Source organism: Labeo rohita, chromosome 19, assembly GCF_022985175.1.
Source record: "Labeo rohita strain BAU-BD-2019 chromosome 19, IGBB_LRoh.1.0, whole genome shotgun sequence".
NCBI classification, from domain to species: Eukaryota; Metazoa; Chordata; class Actinopteri; order Cypriniformes; family Cyprinidae; genus Labeo; species Labeo rohita.
In genome coordinates, this window is record NC_066887.1 from 8,428,970 (window position 1) to 8,448,435 (window position 19,466).

Sequence of the window (19,466 nt, forward strand, 5' to 3'; positions counted from 1 at the left end):
TTAAATTCGCATTGTCACAATGAATCACTATTAAAATAGCTTGTTGGGTGACATTGATACAGGAAATGCTCTAAAAGTGAAACAAACTCACAAATATTTGGCTCCAAATCTAAGACTGCTAATGAAAATGTTTGCATTTTGGATTTTTCTATCCATATCTACACTGTAAAAAAGTTTTTACCAGTTTCAAATTAAAAACGTAAGTTCAGCAGCTGCCTTAAAATTTTAAGTTAAATCAACTTAAAACTACAAGTCACTTCAATTTACTACAATAAAATGTGTGTTAAAATGACTTGTACTTTTATGTTGATTTAACTTAAAATTTTAAGGCAGATACTTAAGTTTTTAAGTTGAAACTGGTGAAAACTTTTTTACATTGTATATATATATATATAATATATATATATATGTGTGTGCAAACAAATATAATTATTCATATTATATTAAATAATAAAATTAATAGTTATTAAATTATATATATTTTATAATTACTTGTATTAATTATTACTTTTATGATTTAATATTATATAAATAATTATATTTGTTTTATTAATTCATTAATTTAATTATTTTTATTTATTTTACTAAATACATTTTAAATAGGCAACACTTTACAATAAGGTTCTTTAATTAACTACTTTAGTTAAAATTAACTAATAAACGATACTTCTGAAGTAAACATAAATTAAGTCACTTATAACAATTAAATTTTTATTGTCACGATGAATCACCATTAAAATAACTTGTTAGGTGACATTGATACAGAAAATGCTCTAAAAGTGAAACAAACCAACAAATATTTGGCTCCAAATCTAAGACTACTAATGAAAATGTTCGCATTTTGGATTTTTCTATCCATATCTACACTGTAAAAAAAAAATAACTAAGATTAATAAATACTTCTGCAGCATTTATTAATCTTAGTTAATGTTAATTTCAACATTTACTAATGCTTTAATAAAATCACAAGTTGTGCTTGGTAATATTAGTTAATGCACTGTGAAGGAAAATGAACAATGAACGACTGTATTTTCATTAACTAACATTAACAAAGATTAATAAGTAGTGTAAGAAATGTATTTATTTCTATTTATTGTTTATTCATGTTAGTTAATACATTAACTAACATTAACTAATGGATCCTTATTGTAAAGTGTTAAACAAAATTATATATAAAATAAAATAAGTATTACATATACGTCAAATTTACAAAATAAAAAAAAAAAAATCACTAAATATGTGAATAAATAGTTGTTTTACATTTTTCAAAATGTTTTATTTCTTTATTTTTTTGCTGATTTACAGTACTGTCCAAAAGTCTTAGGCCACTAGTATTTTTATCAGCTAAAAAATGGTTTAAAATCAGTTAAAGTCGGTCTTTTGCTGTAGTGTGTCAGTAGGAAATATCAGATTACATTTCCGAACATTCTGTTTGCCATTAATTGTAATAATCCAGTGAGATTTTTGTTTGCACAATTGAGTCTGACAACAGCCAGTGCTCTGCACAGAGATCTGATCTCATCATCATCCAGTCTGTCTGGAATGACATGAAGACACAGAACAGACTCAGACAGACTAAATCCAGAAGAACTGTGACAAAGTCTCCAGGATGCTTCAAGAAACCGTTATTTTTTACTGACACACTACAACAAAAGACAGAAATAATTTTTTAGCTGGTGAAAATACTAGTGGCCTAAAACTCATTCTTGTTATTTTTTCTCATTCTTGTTATTTAGCAATTTCTTGTGCTGTTCTGCAGGGAATTCCTCTGTATGGATAACATGCAGAGCACTATGAATGCTTACTTCTGTGAGTTGATGCCATCAATAGTGCGAATGATTCTTTCGTTCAACTCCTCTTCAAATCTCTTTTTCTGCGATTTTGTTCTGAAAGGGAAGAAAAAAGAGGGAGAGAGGCTTTAAACAACCATGGAAATGCAAATGAGGTCAATGTGAACGTTCTGAAAGGTTATTCACTTGAATTTAGATTTTTGCTTTTTTAATGTTATATAAACCAATAAACAGTAAAAAAACAGACCTTTCAGACCTTTGCTGAAAGCTGTACTGCCCTAGCGGGACATCCTGTAAAAAAATATGAACAAATGTAATTAATAGAGCACTATTAAGCACTTCAAGTAGAAACTACTTCTGATGACTGCAATCACCATTTAAATATTCAGTCAGAATGACTGTATTTTTTCCATGTGTGCTCAGGTTGACTCACGTGTGTGTTGATCTTGCCGTTTTCATTGGTCATGCTGTCTCGATGGTGGAGGTTAGCAAATGGTTTGGCCGCTCCCCAGGACTCGAGGTACTGCGTCATGCGGAGAGACGCCCTCATCTTGGCCCCATCCAGAGTGGGGCGCAGACGGGCCGGGAGCGGGGGACTCCGTTTTTCTGCCTACGCGTGGAGTATAAGACAAAATAGATGTGTTACAGGCTATACGTGTTAGAGCACAGAAATCCAAAAAAATCTGACAAGAATATGTATTGAAGTGGTGGGTCACAGGTGTGTTTTGTAATACACATTTGATTCAAGTGTAATATGTGATCGGATACTGATTTTCAGGACATTTCTGTCTACTTCTGGAATCTAAACAATTTTGGTACTGTGTCAAATCACTACTTGATGTCCTAAGTAGAAAGACAGAGCAGGTTACGTTGGTATGAAGCAAAGTCTCCACTTTCAAATCTTGTCATTTTTTAAAGAAATTCTTTTCAATGTGTCAAGACAGATCTCTGTAGCGCCTCAGTTCAAACGTCACGTGAAATGATAATCTCTTCCTCTTAGTTATAGCACAAAATAAACATGAATGAACATCAGACGGTATCTTCTTTCAGTCACAGGACACCATTTTTCAAGTTCAAGTCCACCGATGTTACTCTACCCTCCTGTCTAATTTGTCTGTCAGACAAAAATGGCAGATTCTTTGTTATGATTGGTCAGATTGCCTGTCAGTCAAACTCCATGCGAAGGGTCAATAAATGATCCTTATGGAATCAAACCTGACTATTCTAGGAATCTGCTAAAAATCTGGATAAACTGATTAACTGTATTAACAAATTCTTTTAGCATAAGCTAATTTGATTGTAAGGAGTTTTTCTGGATTCTTTTAGGAGACAGGAACATGGAATTATTAATGAAATTGTGAAGAAATTTTTTTTTTTTAAATGCACAAAAATGTACAAATTAAAAATAAAATAAAACTGGGGTTTTCAATTGCTGTCTAAAAACCGCAACGGGATGCTATGGGGAGAATTTGATAGAAAAGACTTAAGAGATATTACAAAATATACATGCAAACTTAACTAAATGTTTTAAAAATGTTTAACTCAGTTCTTCTTTTTTTATATATATATATATTTGGGCCTTTAATGGACAGGACAGTAGAGAGATGACAGGAAAACACTGGACAGTAAGAGGGAAATGGGATTGGCAAAGGACCTCGAGATGGGATTCGACTCGGGTCGCCGCGAGCACAGCTGTGTTATATGTCGGCACACTAACCACAAGGGTATATTTGTAGCAAGAGCCAAAAAATACATTGTATGGGTCATAATTATCGATTTTTCTTTTATGCCAAAAATCATTAGGATACTAAGTAAAGATGATGTTCCATGAAGATATTTTGTAAATTTCCTACCATAAATATGTCAAAACTTAATTTCTGATTAGTAATATGCATTGCTAAGAACATCATTTGGACAACTTTAAAGGTGATTTTTTTCAATATTTAGATTTTTTTGCACCATCACATTCCAGATTTCAATTAGTTGTATCTTGGCCAAATATTGTCATATCCTAACAAACCATACATCAATGGAAAACGTATTTATTCAGCTTTTAGATAAAGTTTAAATCTCAATTTCAAAAAACTGACCCTTATGACTGGTTTTGTGATCCAGGGTCATATTTTAATACTTCTCTCTGGCTTTGTAGAGTGACAGAATAAAAGCCAAGTAAACAAAATGTTGTATTCACATTTACACTTACGCTGTTTTTTTTTTTTTTTTTTTTTTTAACCCAGATGCTGGGTTCAGCCTGTTGGGTTATTTTACTGGGTTATTTTTAATATTTTTACCCAGGCACTGGGTTATTTTTTTTTTAAACCCAAATGCTGGATTTGAGTCCTCTACAGGAGAGATCGGTTCTCAGCACCACCAATTTGGTGCACTTCTTTAGCGAAATTTGGTTTGTATAGATTTTATTTCATTTATAATATCTTTACTGTGCTGTAAATTGTATTATTTTACGCAACATAAGGACGAGACGTCAGTCAGCTGCATCAGTCAGCTGTGTCAGCAGCGGTCACTGCGCATGATGGAAACACCTTTTGCCTTGCATAAAATAAATGGATTTTATTTGTTATAGTACTGAGTCTACTTTAATTTGATGTTAAAATATGTTCACTAATGTCAGTAATGTCTGTTTATGGGCAGGTTTTGGAGTCAGTCATGGCATATTTCAGCTACGACACACCAGCACTAAAATTAGCACTATTTTGGTAAAAAACAATTACAGAAAACAGTTGAATACACTAAAATTAAAATGTCACTTTTAAATGTTACGTTTCTATGTCTAAAATGCTTGTTAAAAGAGTTTAAATGTAATATTGTAAACTATGCTGTATTCACCCAAATAAATTCAATTGGTCTTGTATTTTGTCCATGTGTTCTTGCTTAATAATAAATGTTCATCTTTTGATTATTGCTGTTGCCTCTAGTAATTCTGTGTGTGGTTTTTATCAGTTCCAGTCCATTTTAAGCCAACAATATAATAACTTTCAAACAATAGCTGCCTTAAATAAAATAACCCAGCATGTTTGGTAAAAACATTTAACCCAACCAGCTAGGTCAAAATAACCCAGCATGTGTTCTGTCCAACATTTACCCAGAGCTGGGTTGCCAAATAACCCAATTTGGGTTGTTTTTAACCCAGAATTTTTTAGTGTAATGATACATATAAATGGGCTTTTATACATGAAAATTGAAATACTTCCTAAAATACATATTTATTCATATATAAAGCCACTTTACACACGAATGGTCACTTGTCATATATGAGGGTGCTTGACACCAAATGTTAGAAAAACTCTGCTATGGTATAAAAGATAACAGAGGCTCCCTCAAATTTGTATGGTCTGCTTTAGCAATTTGACTCGATGGTCGTTCATTAGAATAAAACAAAAAAATGCAAATTGGCATTAACTGAACAACAGGGTGATAAAAGAAAAGAGAACAACTAAACAAACAAGCAAAAGCCCTCCAAACTCAAATGCAGTCATCATAATGGCAACGTGGAGGGAGTGGGTGTGCAGTGGGCTGTTATGATAAGAGGGCTGAAAGGCTCAAACTGAACAGAAATAAATGTATGAGTCTCTTATGAGAGAAATTTGCTGCTTTTGTTTCCTCGGGCAAAGCAACTGCATTGTTGAAAAGTAAATAAGGCAGCGGATAAATAAAAGAATAGGCGTTGTTATTTGAATATATGGTGCCAGGCATTATGATATCTGTGGGCTGAGAAGCCCACACACATCTGAATGGACCGATATTCGGGAATCTTCTTGGTCTTCATGCCCGTTTCCTTGAACTTGTGTTCATAAACACTCTCTCCAGGGTTGTCAAATAGGACCATGAAGTCACGTTTATGTAACCGCAAAGTCTAAATTGTGTAATTATGCTAATTAGTGCTCAAGGTGAATTGATTGCAAACCTAATTTGGAAACTAATTTAACTGCATAACTAGACGTATTATAATATGATTTATTTAAGGGGTCATAAAAGTTCACTTTTACATGTTCGAACACATCTACCCTATAATGATAAAAATCCATGCAGTGGTTTTTAATTAATCTGTAAAAATATTATCCCCTTTTTTAAATCGAGCATCACACAGACAGAGGCCGCTCCCACGATAGTTGATTGACATGAGCATCTTACCTCAGACCCGCCCTACATCAGCTGTAACAATCCGACCTCCATTGTTTCGATGCGGAGCAGGGATGTAAATTAGACAAGAATATCTCCAATTGAGCGATTGAGGTGTTGTGTTGCTGGATGTAATAATGAACATAGTGGTTGTCATTTACTCCTGACATCTGAGCCGCTGAAGATGCAGTGGATTACGTTTGTTTGTGAAGGGAATGTGCCTCCTGATCTACATATATCAGTCTATGTTGTGCAAAATCATTTGTGATCCAGTGATGAGTATAAGGGGTTTGTTATGAATCAATCACCTTTCCTAATAACGTGCTAGTTAGCAAGTTTAGCGCCTAAATGCAGCTAAAGTAAACAGGCTCGTCACTCCACAGATAGAAGAGAGGGGCGGGGTGAGCAGAGCTCATTTGCATTTAAAGAAACAATCCATCAGAATGGGATGATTTTTGCAGAGCTCATTTTGACAAGGTAAAAAGGGTGTTGTTTTACACTAACATTGAGATTTTTTAACCAAAGTATATTATAGACTTTTCATTAAGACCCTAAAGAATCATATCAAATTGTGGAAAATGGGCATCCGATGACCCCTTTAACTATCATACAGAAGGTGTTTGTTTGGCTATGATTAACGCTTTTGTGTAACTCATTTTCTGTGTAATAACAAATTTGTTCTTAATTAAAATTCTTTATTAAAAAACGAAGTAATTATTAGTATAGCTGATTTGTTATAAACCCCTAGCATGACTTGGGCAAGTAAGAAGCCTTCCAGAACATTCTAGCAAATGCACAGCAATGCTTTTTTTCCTTCAGAACATGTAAATGTCTAGTTATTTATAAACGTGAAAGCTGGACTGCGTCATTTTTTACCTTCGGGTTGATGACTAGGTATGTGATGATGCCGTGTTCTTTCAGGTAAGAATCTCTGCTTTGTCCGTTGCCTGGCTCGACTTGATATGCTCCATTCAAATGTTCCAGTGTCACAGAAGAGATGTGAACCCGTCTGGAGAGGAGCACACAACTATTACAGGCTGGCAGATGAAAGAACACTTCACAAAAACAGGTGCATTATGTGAGTATTTCACAAATGTTCCAATGCCCACAGAGATAAAAGAGTTGAGATAACGAAAAACGAACGTAACTCTTTGCGTTTCTGTTATTTTTTTGGGTGATTCAACGAACACTCATTAGTAGCACAAAAGCACATTCATTGTGCTCTCGACAGAGCATTTCTATTAACGTCAAGAACCCTCCATGAGCATAATAGCACTTGTGGCAAACATGTGAAAATCATGAAATGGGGAAAAACATAAGTCATCTTACCCAGGTACACCCCCCGCCTCCATGTGATTGGCCAGGGTGACATCATGTGACCAAACATCATACTGCCATTTCTGGAGGCCAATCACCCCGCAGAGAACATTCCCAGAGTGCACTCCAACACGCATGTTAATGTCAACCCCGGTAGCATCTCTCACCTTCCTGAAATAACAGGGAAAGTTTGCTTATTGTTTACCATTACATTTTAAAATAATGTATAAAATCACAATAGTCTAACTGAATTATGTTTTTAAAGACGTATTTATGTAATTCACTGTGATAAATTTGATTAATTAATCAGCATATTATTATTTGATCAGCCTGTAATTAATTCCAAATGGATTTTAATCAACTGTCAGATTTAAAATGTATAAAAATATTCTTAAAACCTTATTTTTTCCATATGAACAGGCGCAGCCATTTGTAAATTTTATGGGTCTGGCTTCTGGTTTCATCCACATCTAGCTGTTTAGCTGTACAAAACAGCTCGTTTTGCTGCTTGATATTGCAAACTGGTGTGTCTTACCATATTATGTAGTGTATTATCTTAATTATGAACACTAGTTTGTAGTATTATTGCAGTTTTACCATTTATTGCACATTGTCATTGTTCTCTTTATTTTCCTATAGCAGTTAATAAACTGGAAGTCTCACCCATAAGCTTACTTCTGCATTGATAAATAAGGTATATAAAAGTATATAAAAATATATTAAAAGCATTTTTTTTATTACAACATTTTTAAAGAAATGTATGTGTAAACTAATTTTAAGCATAAACCTTTGGATTGAAAGGTTTTTTAAAATCATGAGAAATATAAGTTTGGATACTCTTGACAGATTTTATACTACTATGAAATGTAACTAAAGTCATTTTTCTTCCAGTGTCACAAAATAGTAAAAAAGATATTTTTTACAGCATGTACACACTTCAGGCTCTCCCTCCATCCTTTGAAATGACTGAAACAGCACCATATTTCACTGACATAACTCGGCTTAACACCAGAAATATTTATAGCAAAGTAAATATCAGAAGGTGCCAGGATTGCGGCGGTACATGTTGGTTTATGAGGGAGTGTGTCTGGTGCCTGTGTATATATTCATTCAGTACACAGAGCCTATCATCTTTCAGATAAGCCAGATTGAACGTTACCATGTCTCTGCTGCACAAAACAGTTTAGACCAGCATGATTTTTTTTTTTTTAATGCAGGCTGGATTAAACTAGTTTAGTGTTGGTCTAGTTTGTGGACCATTATAAAATTGTTTTTAAAAAAGTGTGCAAAAAACAAACACACAAACACAGATGCTTCCCCAAAACAAATCAAAACAAAACAAACAAAAAACAGCCACTTGTGCTCCGTCAAGAAAGAAAACCAAATCAGTCGCTGTTGCTTCAACAAAACCAAACCAAACCAGCTATTGGTGCTTCCCCAAAAACAACAACAACAACAACAACAACAACAACAACAAAAAAACACAAAACAAACCCAGCCACTAGTGATCCCTCAAAACCAAACAAAAAACTAAACAATACAAAACCAGCAACTTGTGCTCCATCAAAGCCCAAAAACAAACAAAAAACAAAGCAATCACTGGTGCTTCAACAAAACAAAACAAAACCAGCCACTGGTGCTCCATCAAAACCCAACAAAACAAAAACTGATCAGTCACTGTTGCTTCAACAAAACAAAACCAGCCACTGGTGCTTCCCCAAAACAAGACAAGACAAGACAAAATAAAACAAAACAAAACAAAACAAACAAAAAACAGCCACTTGTGCTCCATCAAAACCCCCAAAAATAAAACAAAAAAACAGCCACTGGTGTTTCCCCAAAACACTAGTTCTCCATTAAAACCCAACAAAAAGAAAGAAAAAAAAGAAAAGAAAAAAAAACATCCACTGGTGCTTTCCCAAAACAAAACAAAACCAGCCATTGGTGCCCTCATTGGTGCAAAAAACAAATCAGTCACTGACAAAACAAAACAAAACAAAACAAAACAAAAAACAAAACCAGCCACTGGTGATTCCCCAAAACAAAACTAAATAAAACAAAACAAAACAAAGCAAAACAAAACCAGCCATTGGTGCTTCCCCAAAACAAAACAAAGCAAAACAAAACTAAAAAAAACCAAAAAAAAAAAAACACCAGCCACTGGTGCTCCATCAAAATCCAACAAAACAAAACAAAACAAAAAAAAACTGATCAGTCACTGTTGCTTCAACAAAACAAAACCAGCCACTGGTGCGTCCCCAAAGCAAAACAAAACAAGCCACTGGTGCTCCCTCAAGACCAAACAAATAACAAAGCAATCACTGGTGCTTCAACAAAACAAAACAAAATAAAAACAAAACAAAATAGGACAAAACACAACACTTGTTTGGTTTGGCTCCCTCCAAACCAACCAAAAAATAAACCAATCACTGGTGCTTTAACAAAACAAAACAAAAACCACTGGTGCTCCCTCAAGACCAACCAAAAAACTAAACAAAACCAGCCCTGGTGCTCCATCAAAACCCACCAAAACGAAACAAAACAAAACCACCCACTGGTTCTTCCCCAAAACCAAATAAATAAATAAATAAATTAATTAATTAATTAATAATTAAAAAAGGTGCATGGCACCCCTGTAGTTGTGTGTATTTCTGACAGGTCATTTTGGTGTTTCTGTCACACACCTTTCTTATTTCTAGGAGCCCCTCAGCCTGAGCTATGTCATGTTGGAAAATACACTGAAGGGTTCTCAATTACCCCCTAAAATGGATTTGTGTGTGTGTGAAAGAAAAAGATTGCAGTCGTGTAACGGAAAGCAAATGTGTGGCAGAAGAGCAGAGGAATGAAGAATGGGTGAGGAATCGTGAAAGGGACTGGAAAAAGGGGCTGCACTTTGAGATGGAGAAAGAGACGAAAAAGAGAACGTGTGGGTTTCAACAATATCACACATATGAGCCTCTTGAGTATGAGAGTTATTTCAGCCTCAGAGAGTAGTGCTTGAAAAGACGGACACCATGGGAAAATACGACACAGAAATGGTCCCTTGTAGATGATGAAAGGCGTAATGAGACAAACAGCTCATGTGTAGTGGTTTTTGGACTTTGAAGCAGATAGAACTCTATGGGTCTTTTTGTCCTAATGAAGAAATGGAAAAAATATAAGGGATAATGTACAATCAGCCGGTCATTATCTCAAAATAAATCCTGATAGGCACTGGCTTACGGGACGCCCAGCAGGTGTTCCGCAGGCTGGCAACCTCAGGCAAATATAAGGCATTGTATGCCAATTATATATAGTTTAAATTTGCCTATTAAGCCTGAATTTTACACCATGTTTGCACAGACATTTAATCTAACACAGCTATGTAGGAAACTCAAATTTCCTGTGACAAAGGTCAATTATACAGTTTAGCAGTTATTATGCAAACATATTATAGTGCAGATTGCTGTGATGGACCAATTATGATCTAGTCTAGAAAGAAAGCCTGCTCTTTTACTTGATGGCCTCACACATGTCCAGCCCCATCTTCACACAGTTCTTAGCGTGGTCAGTCAGAGGGTCCGGCAGCCCTGACACACAGTAGTAGCAGTCGCCCAGGATCTTGATCCGCATGCAGTCGTTATCCTGCATCAAACAAACCAACGACAGCAGGTATAGTAGACATTATACTCTATACAGGAACAAATATTAATTTCAGATCAGTATATCATTATATCAGCAAGAAAGTATATCATTACTAGGAGAGACTAGGCTTAGTTGTCACAAGGGCTATATCTCAGGTACTTTAAAGTTTGACAATTAAGTACTGGTGTCCACTAAGCCTGTTAGGACATATGATACCTTGGCTATCTGGTCAAATTTGCCAAAGAGCTCATTGAGCATGTAGACTAGTTCTCCTGGTGAACAGTCACTCGCCAGACGTGTGAATCCAACAATGTCTGCATACAGAATGCTGTGGAAAATAATAAAATGTTATGCAAACTGGTAAAGAACATGAAATTATGTTTTTGTATTGCAATTAAGATTCAATGACTCACAATCACTTCTTTAGCTCCTGAATGCACATATATTTTTGAATGAAATGGATAAGTAAATTATTCAACGACTCACTCATAAATGGAGTAACTAGTTTTGTTCTTGAATGAAGCTGTTTTTCAATAAATCGTTGAGTGAATTATTCAACGACTCTCTCATACACACAGAACTTGTTTTGTTGATGAATGAATTTGTGTTTTTAATAAATTGCTGAGTGAATTATTTAACAACTCGCTCATACATAAGAGTAACTTGTTTAATTCCTGAATGGATGTTTTTAATAAATCATTGAGCGAATTAATCAACAAATCACCCATAAAGAGAGTAACTTGTTTCATTCCTGAATGAATCTGTATTTTTCAATGAATAGTTGAGCGAATTATTCAGTGACTCACAAGGAAAGTAACTTTTTTAATTACTAAATTAATCTATTTTTAATGAATCACTGAGTGAATTATTCAGTGACTCACTCATAAAAGAGTAACTTGCTTTGTTCCTGAATGAATCTGTGTTTTTCAATGAATTTTTGAGTGAATTATTCAACGACTCGCTCATAAATAAAGTAACTTATTTAATTCCTGAATGATTCTGTTTTTCAGTGAATTGTTGAGTGAATCATTCAACGACACACTCATAAAGAGAGTAACTTGTTTCATTCCTGAATAAATATGTTTTTCAATAAATAGTTAGGTGAATTATTCAATGACTCACTCATAAAAAGAGTAACTTGTTTCATTCCTGAATGAATAACTTTTAATTAACAGTATAAGTGAATGATTCAACTTATTTCGCTCCTGACAGAATCTGTTTTTTAATAAATCGTCGAGTGAATTATTCAGTGATTCACTCATAAAAAGAGTAACTTGTTTTATTCCTGAATTAATCTATTTTCCAGTGAATCGTTGAGTGAATTATTCAATGAGTAGTTCACAAAAACAGTAACCTATTTCATTCCTGAATGGGTCTGTGTTTTTTAATGAATCGTTGAGTGAATTATTCAACGAGTCCCACATAAAGAGAGTAGCTTGTTTTGCTCCTGAATAAATCTGTTTTTCATTGAAAAGTTTAGTGAATTATTCAACGACTCACTCACACAAAGAGTAATTTATTTCACTCCTGAATTAATTTGCATTTTTAAAGGGGTGCTATTATGCTTTTTCACTTTTTGAATTTTAGTCAGTATGTGGTGTGTATCTTTGGGCATAAAAAAGATCTACAAAGTTACAAACGTCAAAGTCCACTCCAAAGGGAGATATTTTGTTTTTAAAAAAATCTCTTTCCAAGAACTACAACAACCGGCTCCTTTGGACTACATCATTATTTTTTAGCATGCCATAATGTCACAACACGGTCCATCAGAATATCATTAAATTAAATTCCGCCTACGGGAAATTCCGATTGTTGGGGGGTGTGTAGGGACGAGGTGGGGGATTAGCCAAACTTTAGCGATGCAGCGCGGAGAGCCACTTCAACGAGCCGCAGCACGGTGGGTATAAACACAAGCATTGACTAGAGTGGCCGCTTCAGAGCAGTAACGCGCCGTGCAGTACAGGGGGTCGAAACACATGCCGAAGCTGCAATCTACTCCGGTTGCCACATCGGAGCCGTAACACGCCGCAGACGTGTGCAGTGTGTGGTAAGAGATTTATTCACCGTACAGTGTAGATAGCTTCACTTATAACACAAGTGTTTTTTTTTAAAATGCATAAACCTGCACTAGAATAGGCTAGGCTGATCAGTGATGATGTTTTTTTGATAATGTTAGGCTGCTTTTAGCCTAAATAAGTATGTAAAATAATTAAATACATTAGCACGATAATATCATGTATCTGTGATCTCTCAGGCTGAGGATGGGACTCAACTCTACTGTAGCGTATTATTTACTCCATGCATCCTAGGTGTATGCATATGATTTCCTTCTTTCAGATGAATGCAATCGGAGTCTAATAAAATCTAATAAAGTGCATCCATCCATAATAAAAAGTGCTTTACACGGCTCCTGTAGCGAATCAATGTGTTTTTGTAAGAAAAATATCCATATTTAAAACGTAAGATTCACTATTAATGACAAGGGGTGTGGCAGTACTGAAACACTGTCTAAAATGTTTGCCAATCGCAACGCAGTGGGACAGCTAAGCAATCACAACACATTTCCTTTTTTCGGAAGACTGGCCTTCATTAAACCTATTTGAGCTATTTGTGCCAGACTGGGAGAAAGGTATTATAATAATGTAAATTATGTGAAAATAATGCATTTTTCAAATCACCAAGCATGAGAGCATGTTCTAGTACACCCCAAAAACAAAAACAAGACTTTGAAAAAAGAGCATAATAGGAGCCCTTTAAATGAACTGGATGAGTGAATGATTCAATAACTCATAAAAAGAGGAACTTATTTAGCTCCTTAATGAATCTGTGTTTTTCAGTGAATTGGTTCAAATAAATGATTCAGCGTTAAAGCCATTTACTTGTCGCCACCTACAAATATATCAATGTAAAGTGCAGAAAGAGCTACTAAAAATCCCCACCACTAACAGACTGACTGTCCGTTTGGAATAAACACATACAAACAGAGTGACACAAACTGAAAAAATGGTGCTGTTGAACTGTGCTCTTGGAATGCTGCTCAGCTGATCAAATTTGAGGACCGTAACTGTTGTATAAATAAAAATATTTTCTATGGTAATTACCATTATGCCACAAATGCTGTCTAACTTAACTTTTACTGAACCTGAGATGCTCTAACGCTGCCAATATCCTTCAGGAACAATAATTCATGAGTGCGTGGCCTGCCCTGGAATATCCTCTGTGAAATCCATTGTGAATTAGAGATACAGAACATTATGTAGATGCCAAGAAAATATTCTTCGCTTTTTCCTTCTGTCAGTCACACTGAGAATGAGCAGAGCAACAGTCAACCTCACAGATCAAAAGGATATTGAAGCAGCAAGCAATATTGCTTCCAAAACAGCAAAGGACTACTTGTCCTTCAATGCACTGAACAAAATAACATTTGTGTTTGGATGAAGAGCCTCTTCAACAGTTTGGCCTATTTAGCTGAAGATTGTGTTTGTTTTTACTTTTTAATAGAAGCATACAAAAGTGTCTAGGCATGTTTAAGTGAGAGCTACTTATATCTAGGTTGATGAATAGCTTGTTTTTTGTGTGCAGACTGAAGGAGGGCAGGATGGTTTGACAGGATCTATTGAGGGTATGACAGCTCGGCAGAGAGCAGGTGCAGTGTATAGAATATGTGTATATTTTCTAGGCTGCCTAAAATAAATCAGCTGAGCGCACAGATACGCTAGTAGACGAGTCACAAGTCTTACCTTACATTGGTGTGTCTCTGTACGTAGAGGTTGTGGAAGTTGTTGGTGTTTTCCGCCTGGCCGAAGTTGGGCCCCTTCAGTCTCTGAATGATCTCCGCCTTCATCACCCTCGCAATGTGGGCGGGCAGAAGGGATAGCAAAAGACGCTCCTATTGGTTGAAAAGACAGCGAGGTAATAGCTACATGTCATTTCATGTGAAAACATCAAAGCAAATGTTCGAATAGACATCTTTATTAACAAACCAAATATTTTAAGTCTTAACAAGTACATTCTAGCCTAGAAACTATAAAACTACCTTCCGTTTTCAAATGACAGACAGAAAATAAGAGAAAAATAACCATGGTGGATGAAATGAACAGATTGAATCATAGCAGTGCAACTAACAGATGTCTCCTGCCACTAATGAACTTAAAAAAAAAAAAGAACCATTTATTTTAAAAGAAACATTTGTGATTCTACCAAAGAACATATGTAGATGTTATCTGCTCAGATGCTGTTCTGAATTTAAACTGCTGAAATCTATTAAGCTTTACACAGTACATCTATCTTTTTTTTTTTAACCATGTTAATGATAGAGATTTTATCAACCAGGCTGATTTAATTAGCAATGTTTCTTTTATATATATATATTTGGCTTCATTACAGAGCTATGCACAGTTGGTTGATTAAGTGGTTAGCATGGTCAATGAAAAATGAATATGTACTGTTGAATTGTGAATAAATTTTGTACTTTATCAGCCATTAGCCACCCTATTCTTTAGATATCGCATTGGCTTTGACCATGCAAAAGTGCATGTTGGTCAACCACTAATTAAGTCCATTTTTAACTCTGGGTTAAGTGAAGCATCACACTTGAATGAGGGTTAGCACAGGTTTACAGTGAACAAACAACCCAAAATAAGTATGAATAATGTTTAATTATAGAACAGGATTGTGTTTGAGTTTTGAAAAGCCCATTCATTTCTCTCTTTATTATTTTGTCACTTTCCCCATTTTCTTTGTTTTTCTCGCAGAGACCACCCTGCTTAATGAAGGTCAAATAAAAGAAAACAAATTAATGGGGTGTGTGCCATGTGCTGATTGCGTCTGCAGGAAAATTGGAGAAATTATTTATGCTATACAAATTCTACCATTGTACTCAGAAGAAGATGTAAGTGCTTTTAAATAACACTCCATTAATGTATTATTATCAAAATGAGACGAATCAAAGCAGGTTGTCCGCACTAATGGCTGTACGTGCTGGGGTCTGAAAGAGTGATTGCTAAAGGAAATGATGTCATTAATCCATCTAGCGGTTCTTTGTCTAGAGTACAAATTGGTATGATTGCAGCACAGTTAAGGTGCAGAAATGTTAATTTGAAAAATCAGATGTTCTGTTTGGATCAGAGGTTGCGCTAAACTTTAACGTTGTCCGTCATTTTGACGGACAGGGTCGTAAAAAATCTGTCATAATCTATTATTACCCGTCATTTTAATTTTCAAATTTTAATTTTAATAACACATTTAATTGCTTTTACTTTTGTTCAAATTTTCATTTTTAATTATGAACCTACAGGATGACAGTGCAGTGTTTAAAAACAACAAAATAGGCTAGGGCTGGGTAAACAAAAAAAAAAAAGATTTCTCGATGTTAATAGATTCTCATTTTGATTAACCAATATCGATTTTTAAATCCCAATCGATCTTTTGGTCCACGCTGTTTTCAGCTGATGAACAAACAGTACACAGTGTGCCTTCCTTCCAATAAATAGCAATAAGGTAGGCTTTGTGTTACTTTAGATATGAAACAAAGTCACAGATTTCAAATTCTGTCCATTTCAATAAGAAACTCAAGCAATAAATGCCGGTTTGGCGCTCTTTAATGTGGCGTGATAGATTGTTGTAGCTTCTGTGCACTCATCTCCGTAATCAAACGCATAGCAAAACATTCATGACAGTTTCATTTTTGTTCTGAATCCCCTGCTCTGCTGCCAGACTGGAGCGCATGAGCCACAAAGTGGACATTGGTAGGAATTACAGCTACAATTTACAATAGATCACCTTCAGTGTGATCTGTCTAAGTGACGGACAGCCTTCAGATTTTTCCATGACTGTCAAAAAAATTCAGTCAGTGACAGACAATTTTCGGTTAACGCAACCTCTATCATAAAATATCACTAAACCACAGTGAGGACTAGATTTCACATACATCACTTAGGGTGTGTTCACACTCGCCACGTTTGGTTTGATTAAAATGAACTCTGGTGCGATTGTTTTATTAGTGCGGTTCATTTGAGCAAGTGTGAACGCCGACCCCCGGTGCGCACTAAACAAGCAGACTGAGACCGCTAAAAATATGGGTCTCGGTCTCTGTCCATATCCAAATGAACTTTGGAGCAGTTAGAATGAAATATGCATGCAACACTGACCAAATACTGGTAAACGAACCAAAAACAGGATGTGATGACAAGATGAGATGCTATGCGACATGATTTCACGAAGGGAAAAAGCGGTGTATCCAAAACAAAATGAGCAAATGGAAAACATGGAGCAACGAGGAGGTAAAGTGCCTTTTATGAGCTCTTTGTGAGTTTGCAGGTGGTAAAAATAAAATCACAATGAGCGCACTTAGTCAAGCAGATGGCATTAGGTGTATTTGACCTAAAGCGGCACTTAGCAGGCCGATCAGTGAATAGGTACCGCTTTAAGTTGAACAAACCTTTTGTTTGGTGTGTTTGGTGAGTTCAGTCACGAAATACATGTCACTCAAACCGACCAATCAGGTTGTGAACATATCACTGTGCCTTTAGGTTTGGTATCTTTAGATTCGCTGTCAAAAATGCCAGTGTGAACGCTAAGTGGACCAGGACCAAATGTATCATTTTCCTTTTTGGTCCAGACAGGGTGTTGCTGTGGGGCTGCTATAGGGAGTTCTTTGTTAAAAAAAAAAAAAAAGGGCCGTTCACACAGAATGCGTTTTTCTATTCCAATGCGATACTTTTCCATTGTCTCTATGTAGACATTTGCTAGTGGATGTGTGTGACTGTTGCACTCACGTATTTTGTAGTGTCTCACACATTAGTGGCATGTTTTTGAGGCACTGTGTCAAGTTAAATATTTTAAACTTTTACAAGCAGTGCCCCTCATCAATGTCAGTTTCAAAACAGTGGACCAATCAGAAGACCCCGGAAGCAGAGAAAGCATTGCAAGCTTTAGTTTACAGCACTGCCTCCGCAAAATAAGATCAAAACCTGCTTCTACATCACGGCCTGTTTAGACCCGCCCACCAGTACCACTTCCGCACTAATTTTTTGGTGCAAATACATTAAAGTAACTTGACATTATCATTGAAGACCAGCAATAATAATTTTCATTTTGATTACATAATAATGGCAATATAAACATGTCAAAGTCAGACGTGCCCCTTCGCCAGCTGTGACGCCTGGTTACTGGTTTTAAACTTTTGGGTCCTTTTTTTTTTTTTTTTTTTGGGTGGATATTCTGATGAATCAAAAATTTAAGTTTTTTCTATGTATAAACTGTTTATGTAATAAAATATGTTTTCGTAGTTTGTGTTGTCCCTTATCAGTGCAAAATTATTACAAATTAAAAAGGATTCATGCCAATATTGTCCAAAACCCCACTTTTCTAGGGTGTTTCCAAACTTTTGGAGGGCAGTGTATGTGATTTTTAAATAATTTAGAAATGATTTGACCTTTTTTTTTCTGATTTTTATAACTTTTTTAATATTTAACATCATTTAACATTTTTTGTGGATTTTTCTATTCTTTTCTATTTTTTTATTTAATATTTGAAATGATTTAACAATTTAGCAGATTCTTTAATGAACAGAAAGTTCAAAAGAACATTATTTGTTTGAAATAAAAATCTTTTAACATTATAAATGTCTTTAATTTTTGAATTAATTATTATTAATTTGATCAAAAATACAGAAACAAAACAGTAGTACTGTGAAATATTTTTTCAATTAAAAAATTTAAAATAACAGTTTTCTATGTTAATATATTTTAAAATGTAATTTATTCCTGTGATGCAATGCTTTTAACATCATTACTCCAGTCTGCTCTAGTTTCTATTTTGATACACGCTGTTCTTTTTAACTTTTTATTCATCAAAAAATCCTAAAAAAAGAATCAGAGGTTCCAAAAAATATATAAGCAGCACAACTGTTTCCAACACTGATAATAAATGTAATAAATCAGCATATTAGAATGATTTCTGAAGAATTATGTGACACTGAAGACTGGAGTAATGATGCTGAAAATTCAGCTTTGCATCAAAGGAATAAATTACATTTTAAAATATATTCAAATAGAAATCAACTGTTTTAATTTACAAAGGTGTGCTTTTTCAATCCTGAATTCTTTTCACCAGTAAATATATTTTAAAGGTAATGTTTTATTCACCCTTCAAATGTAAAATGAGGCATATCCGTAATTAGGCTGATGGTCTGTGCTGAGCTAATGTTCTGATTGAAATGACCAGCCAGTGCGCAGCCCTGCGGGAGGTAAACGAAGGAAACGCGCCAGCATGGTTTACAATATGGCAAGAGCCGACTGCTGATGAACTGACTGAAGCGTTCGCTTCTCATACATACGCAACTCGATCACACTAAGCAGTGAGCGACTGAAACATTGTCTTTGTCCTGCGCTCTGTAATTGTTCTGCCAGGGAAGGAAAAAAAACAACTCCGATAACATTCATAGAGTAATGGAGCCGAGGGCATGTGCTCGAGCAGGGCAATATTTCACCGAGTGAGAGTGATAGTTCCTGATGGAGCAGAAGTGCCGCCAGTGATCTGCCTTTATCTCACCGCTCATATTTCACTGACTCAGCCATCGCTACGGAAAGACACTTT

General features: G+C 35.2%; 1 protein-coding gene across 2 annotated transcripts in view; it reads right to left on the bottom strand.

The window, feature by feature from the left end:
- The window catches only part of adcy2b (adenylate cyclase 2b (brain)), a 104,750-nt gene that overhangs the window by 22,338 nt on the left and 62,946 nt on the right, over positions 1-19,466 (bottom strand). The window contains exons 5-12 of one of the 2 annotated variants that reach the window (XM_051136001.1): positions 14,609-14,757; positions 11,085-11,196; positions 10,741-10,868; positions 7,257-7,415; positions 6,804-6,936; positions 2,224-2,400; positions 2,047-2,081; positions 1,806-1,886 (exon numbers count right to left, since the gene is read on the bottom strand). In XM_051136001.1, the coding sequence (XP_050991958.1) occupies positions 1,806-1,886; positions 2,047-2,081; positions 2,224-2,400; positions 6,804-6,936; positions 7,257-7,415; positions 10,741-10,868; positions 11,085-11,196; positions 14,609-14,757 (974 nt within the window). Of the gene's footprint in view, positions 1-1,805; positions 1,887-2,037; positions 2,082-2,223; positions 2,401-6,803; positions 6,937-7,256; positions 7,416-10,740; positions 10,869-11,084; positions 11,197-14,608; positions 14,758-19,466 lie in introns of both variants that reach the window. The other variant, XM_051136000.1, reaches the window with a different exon arrangement.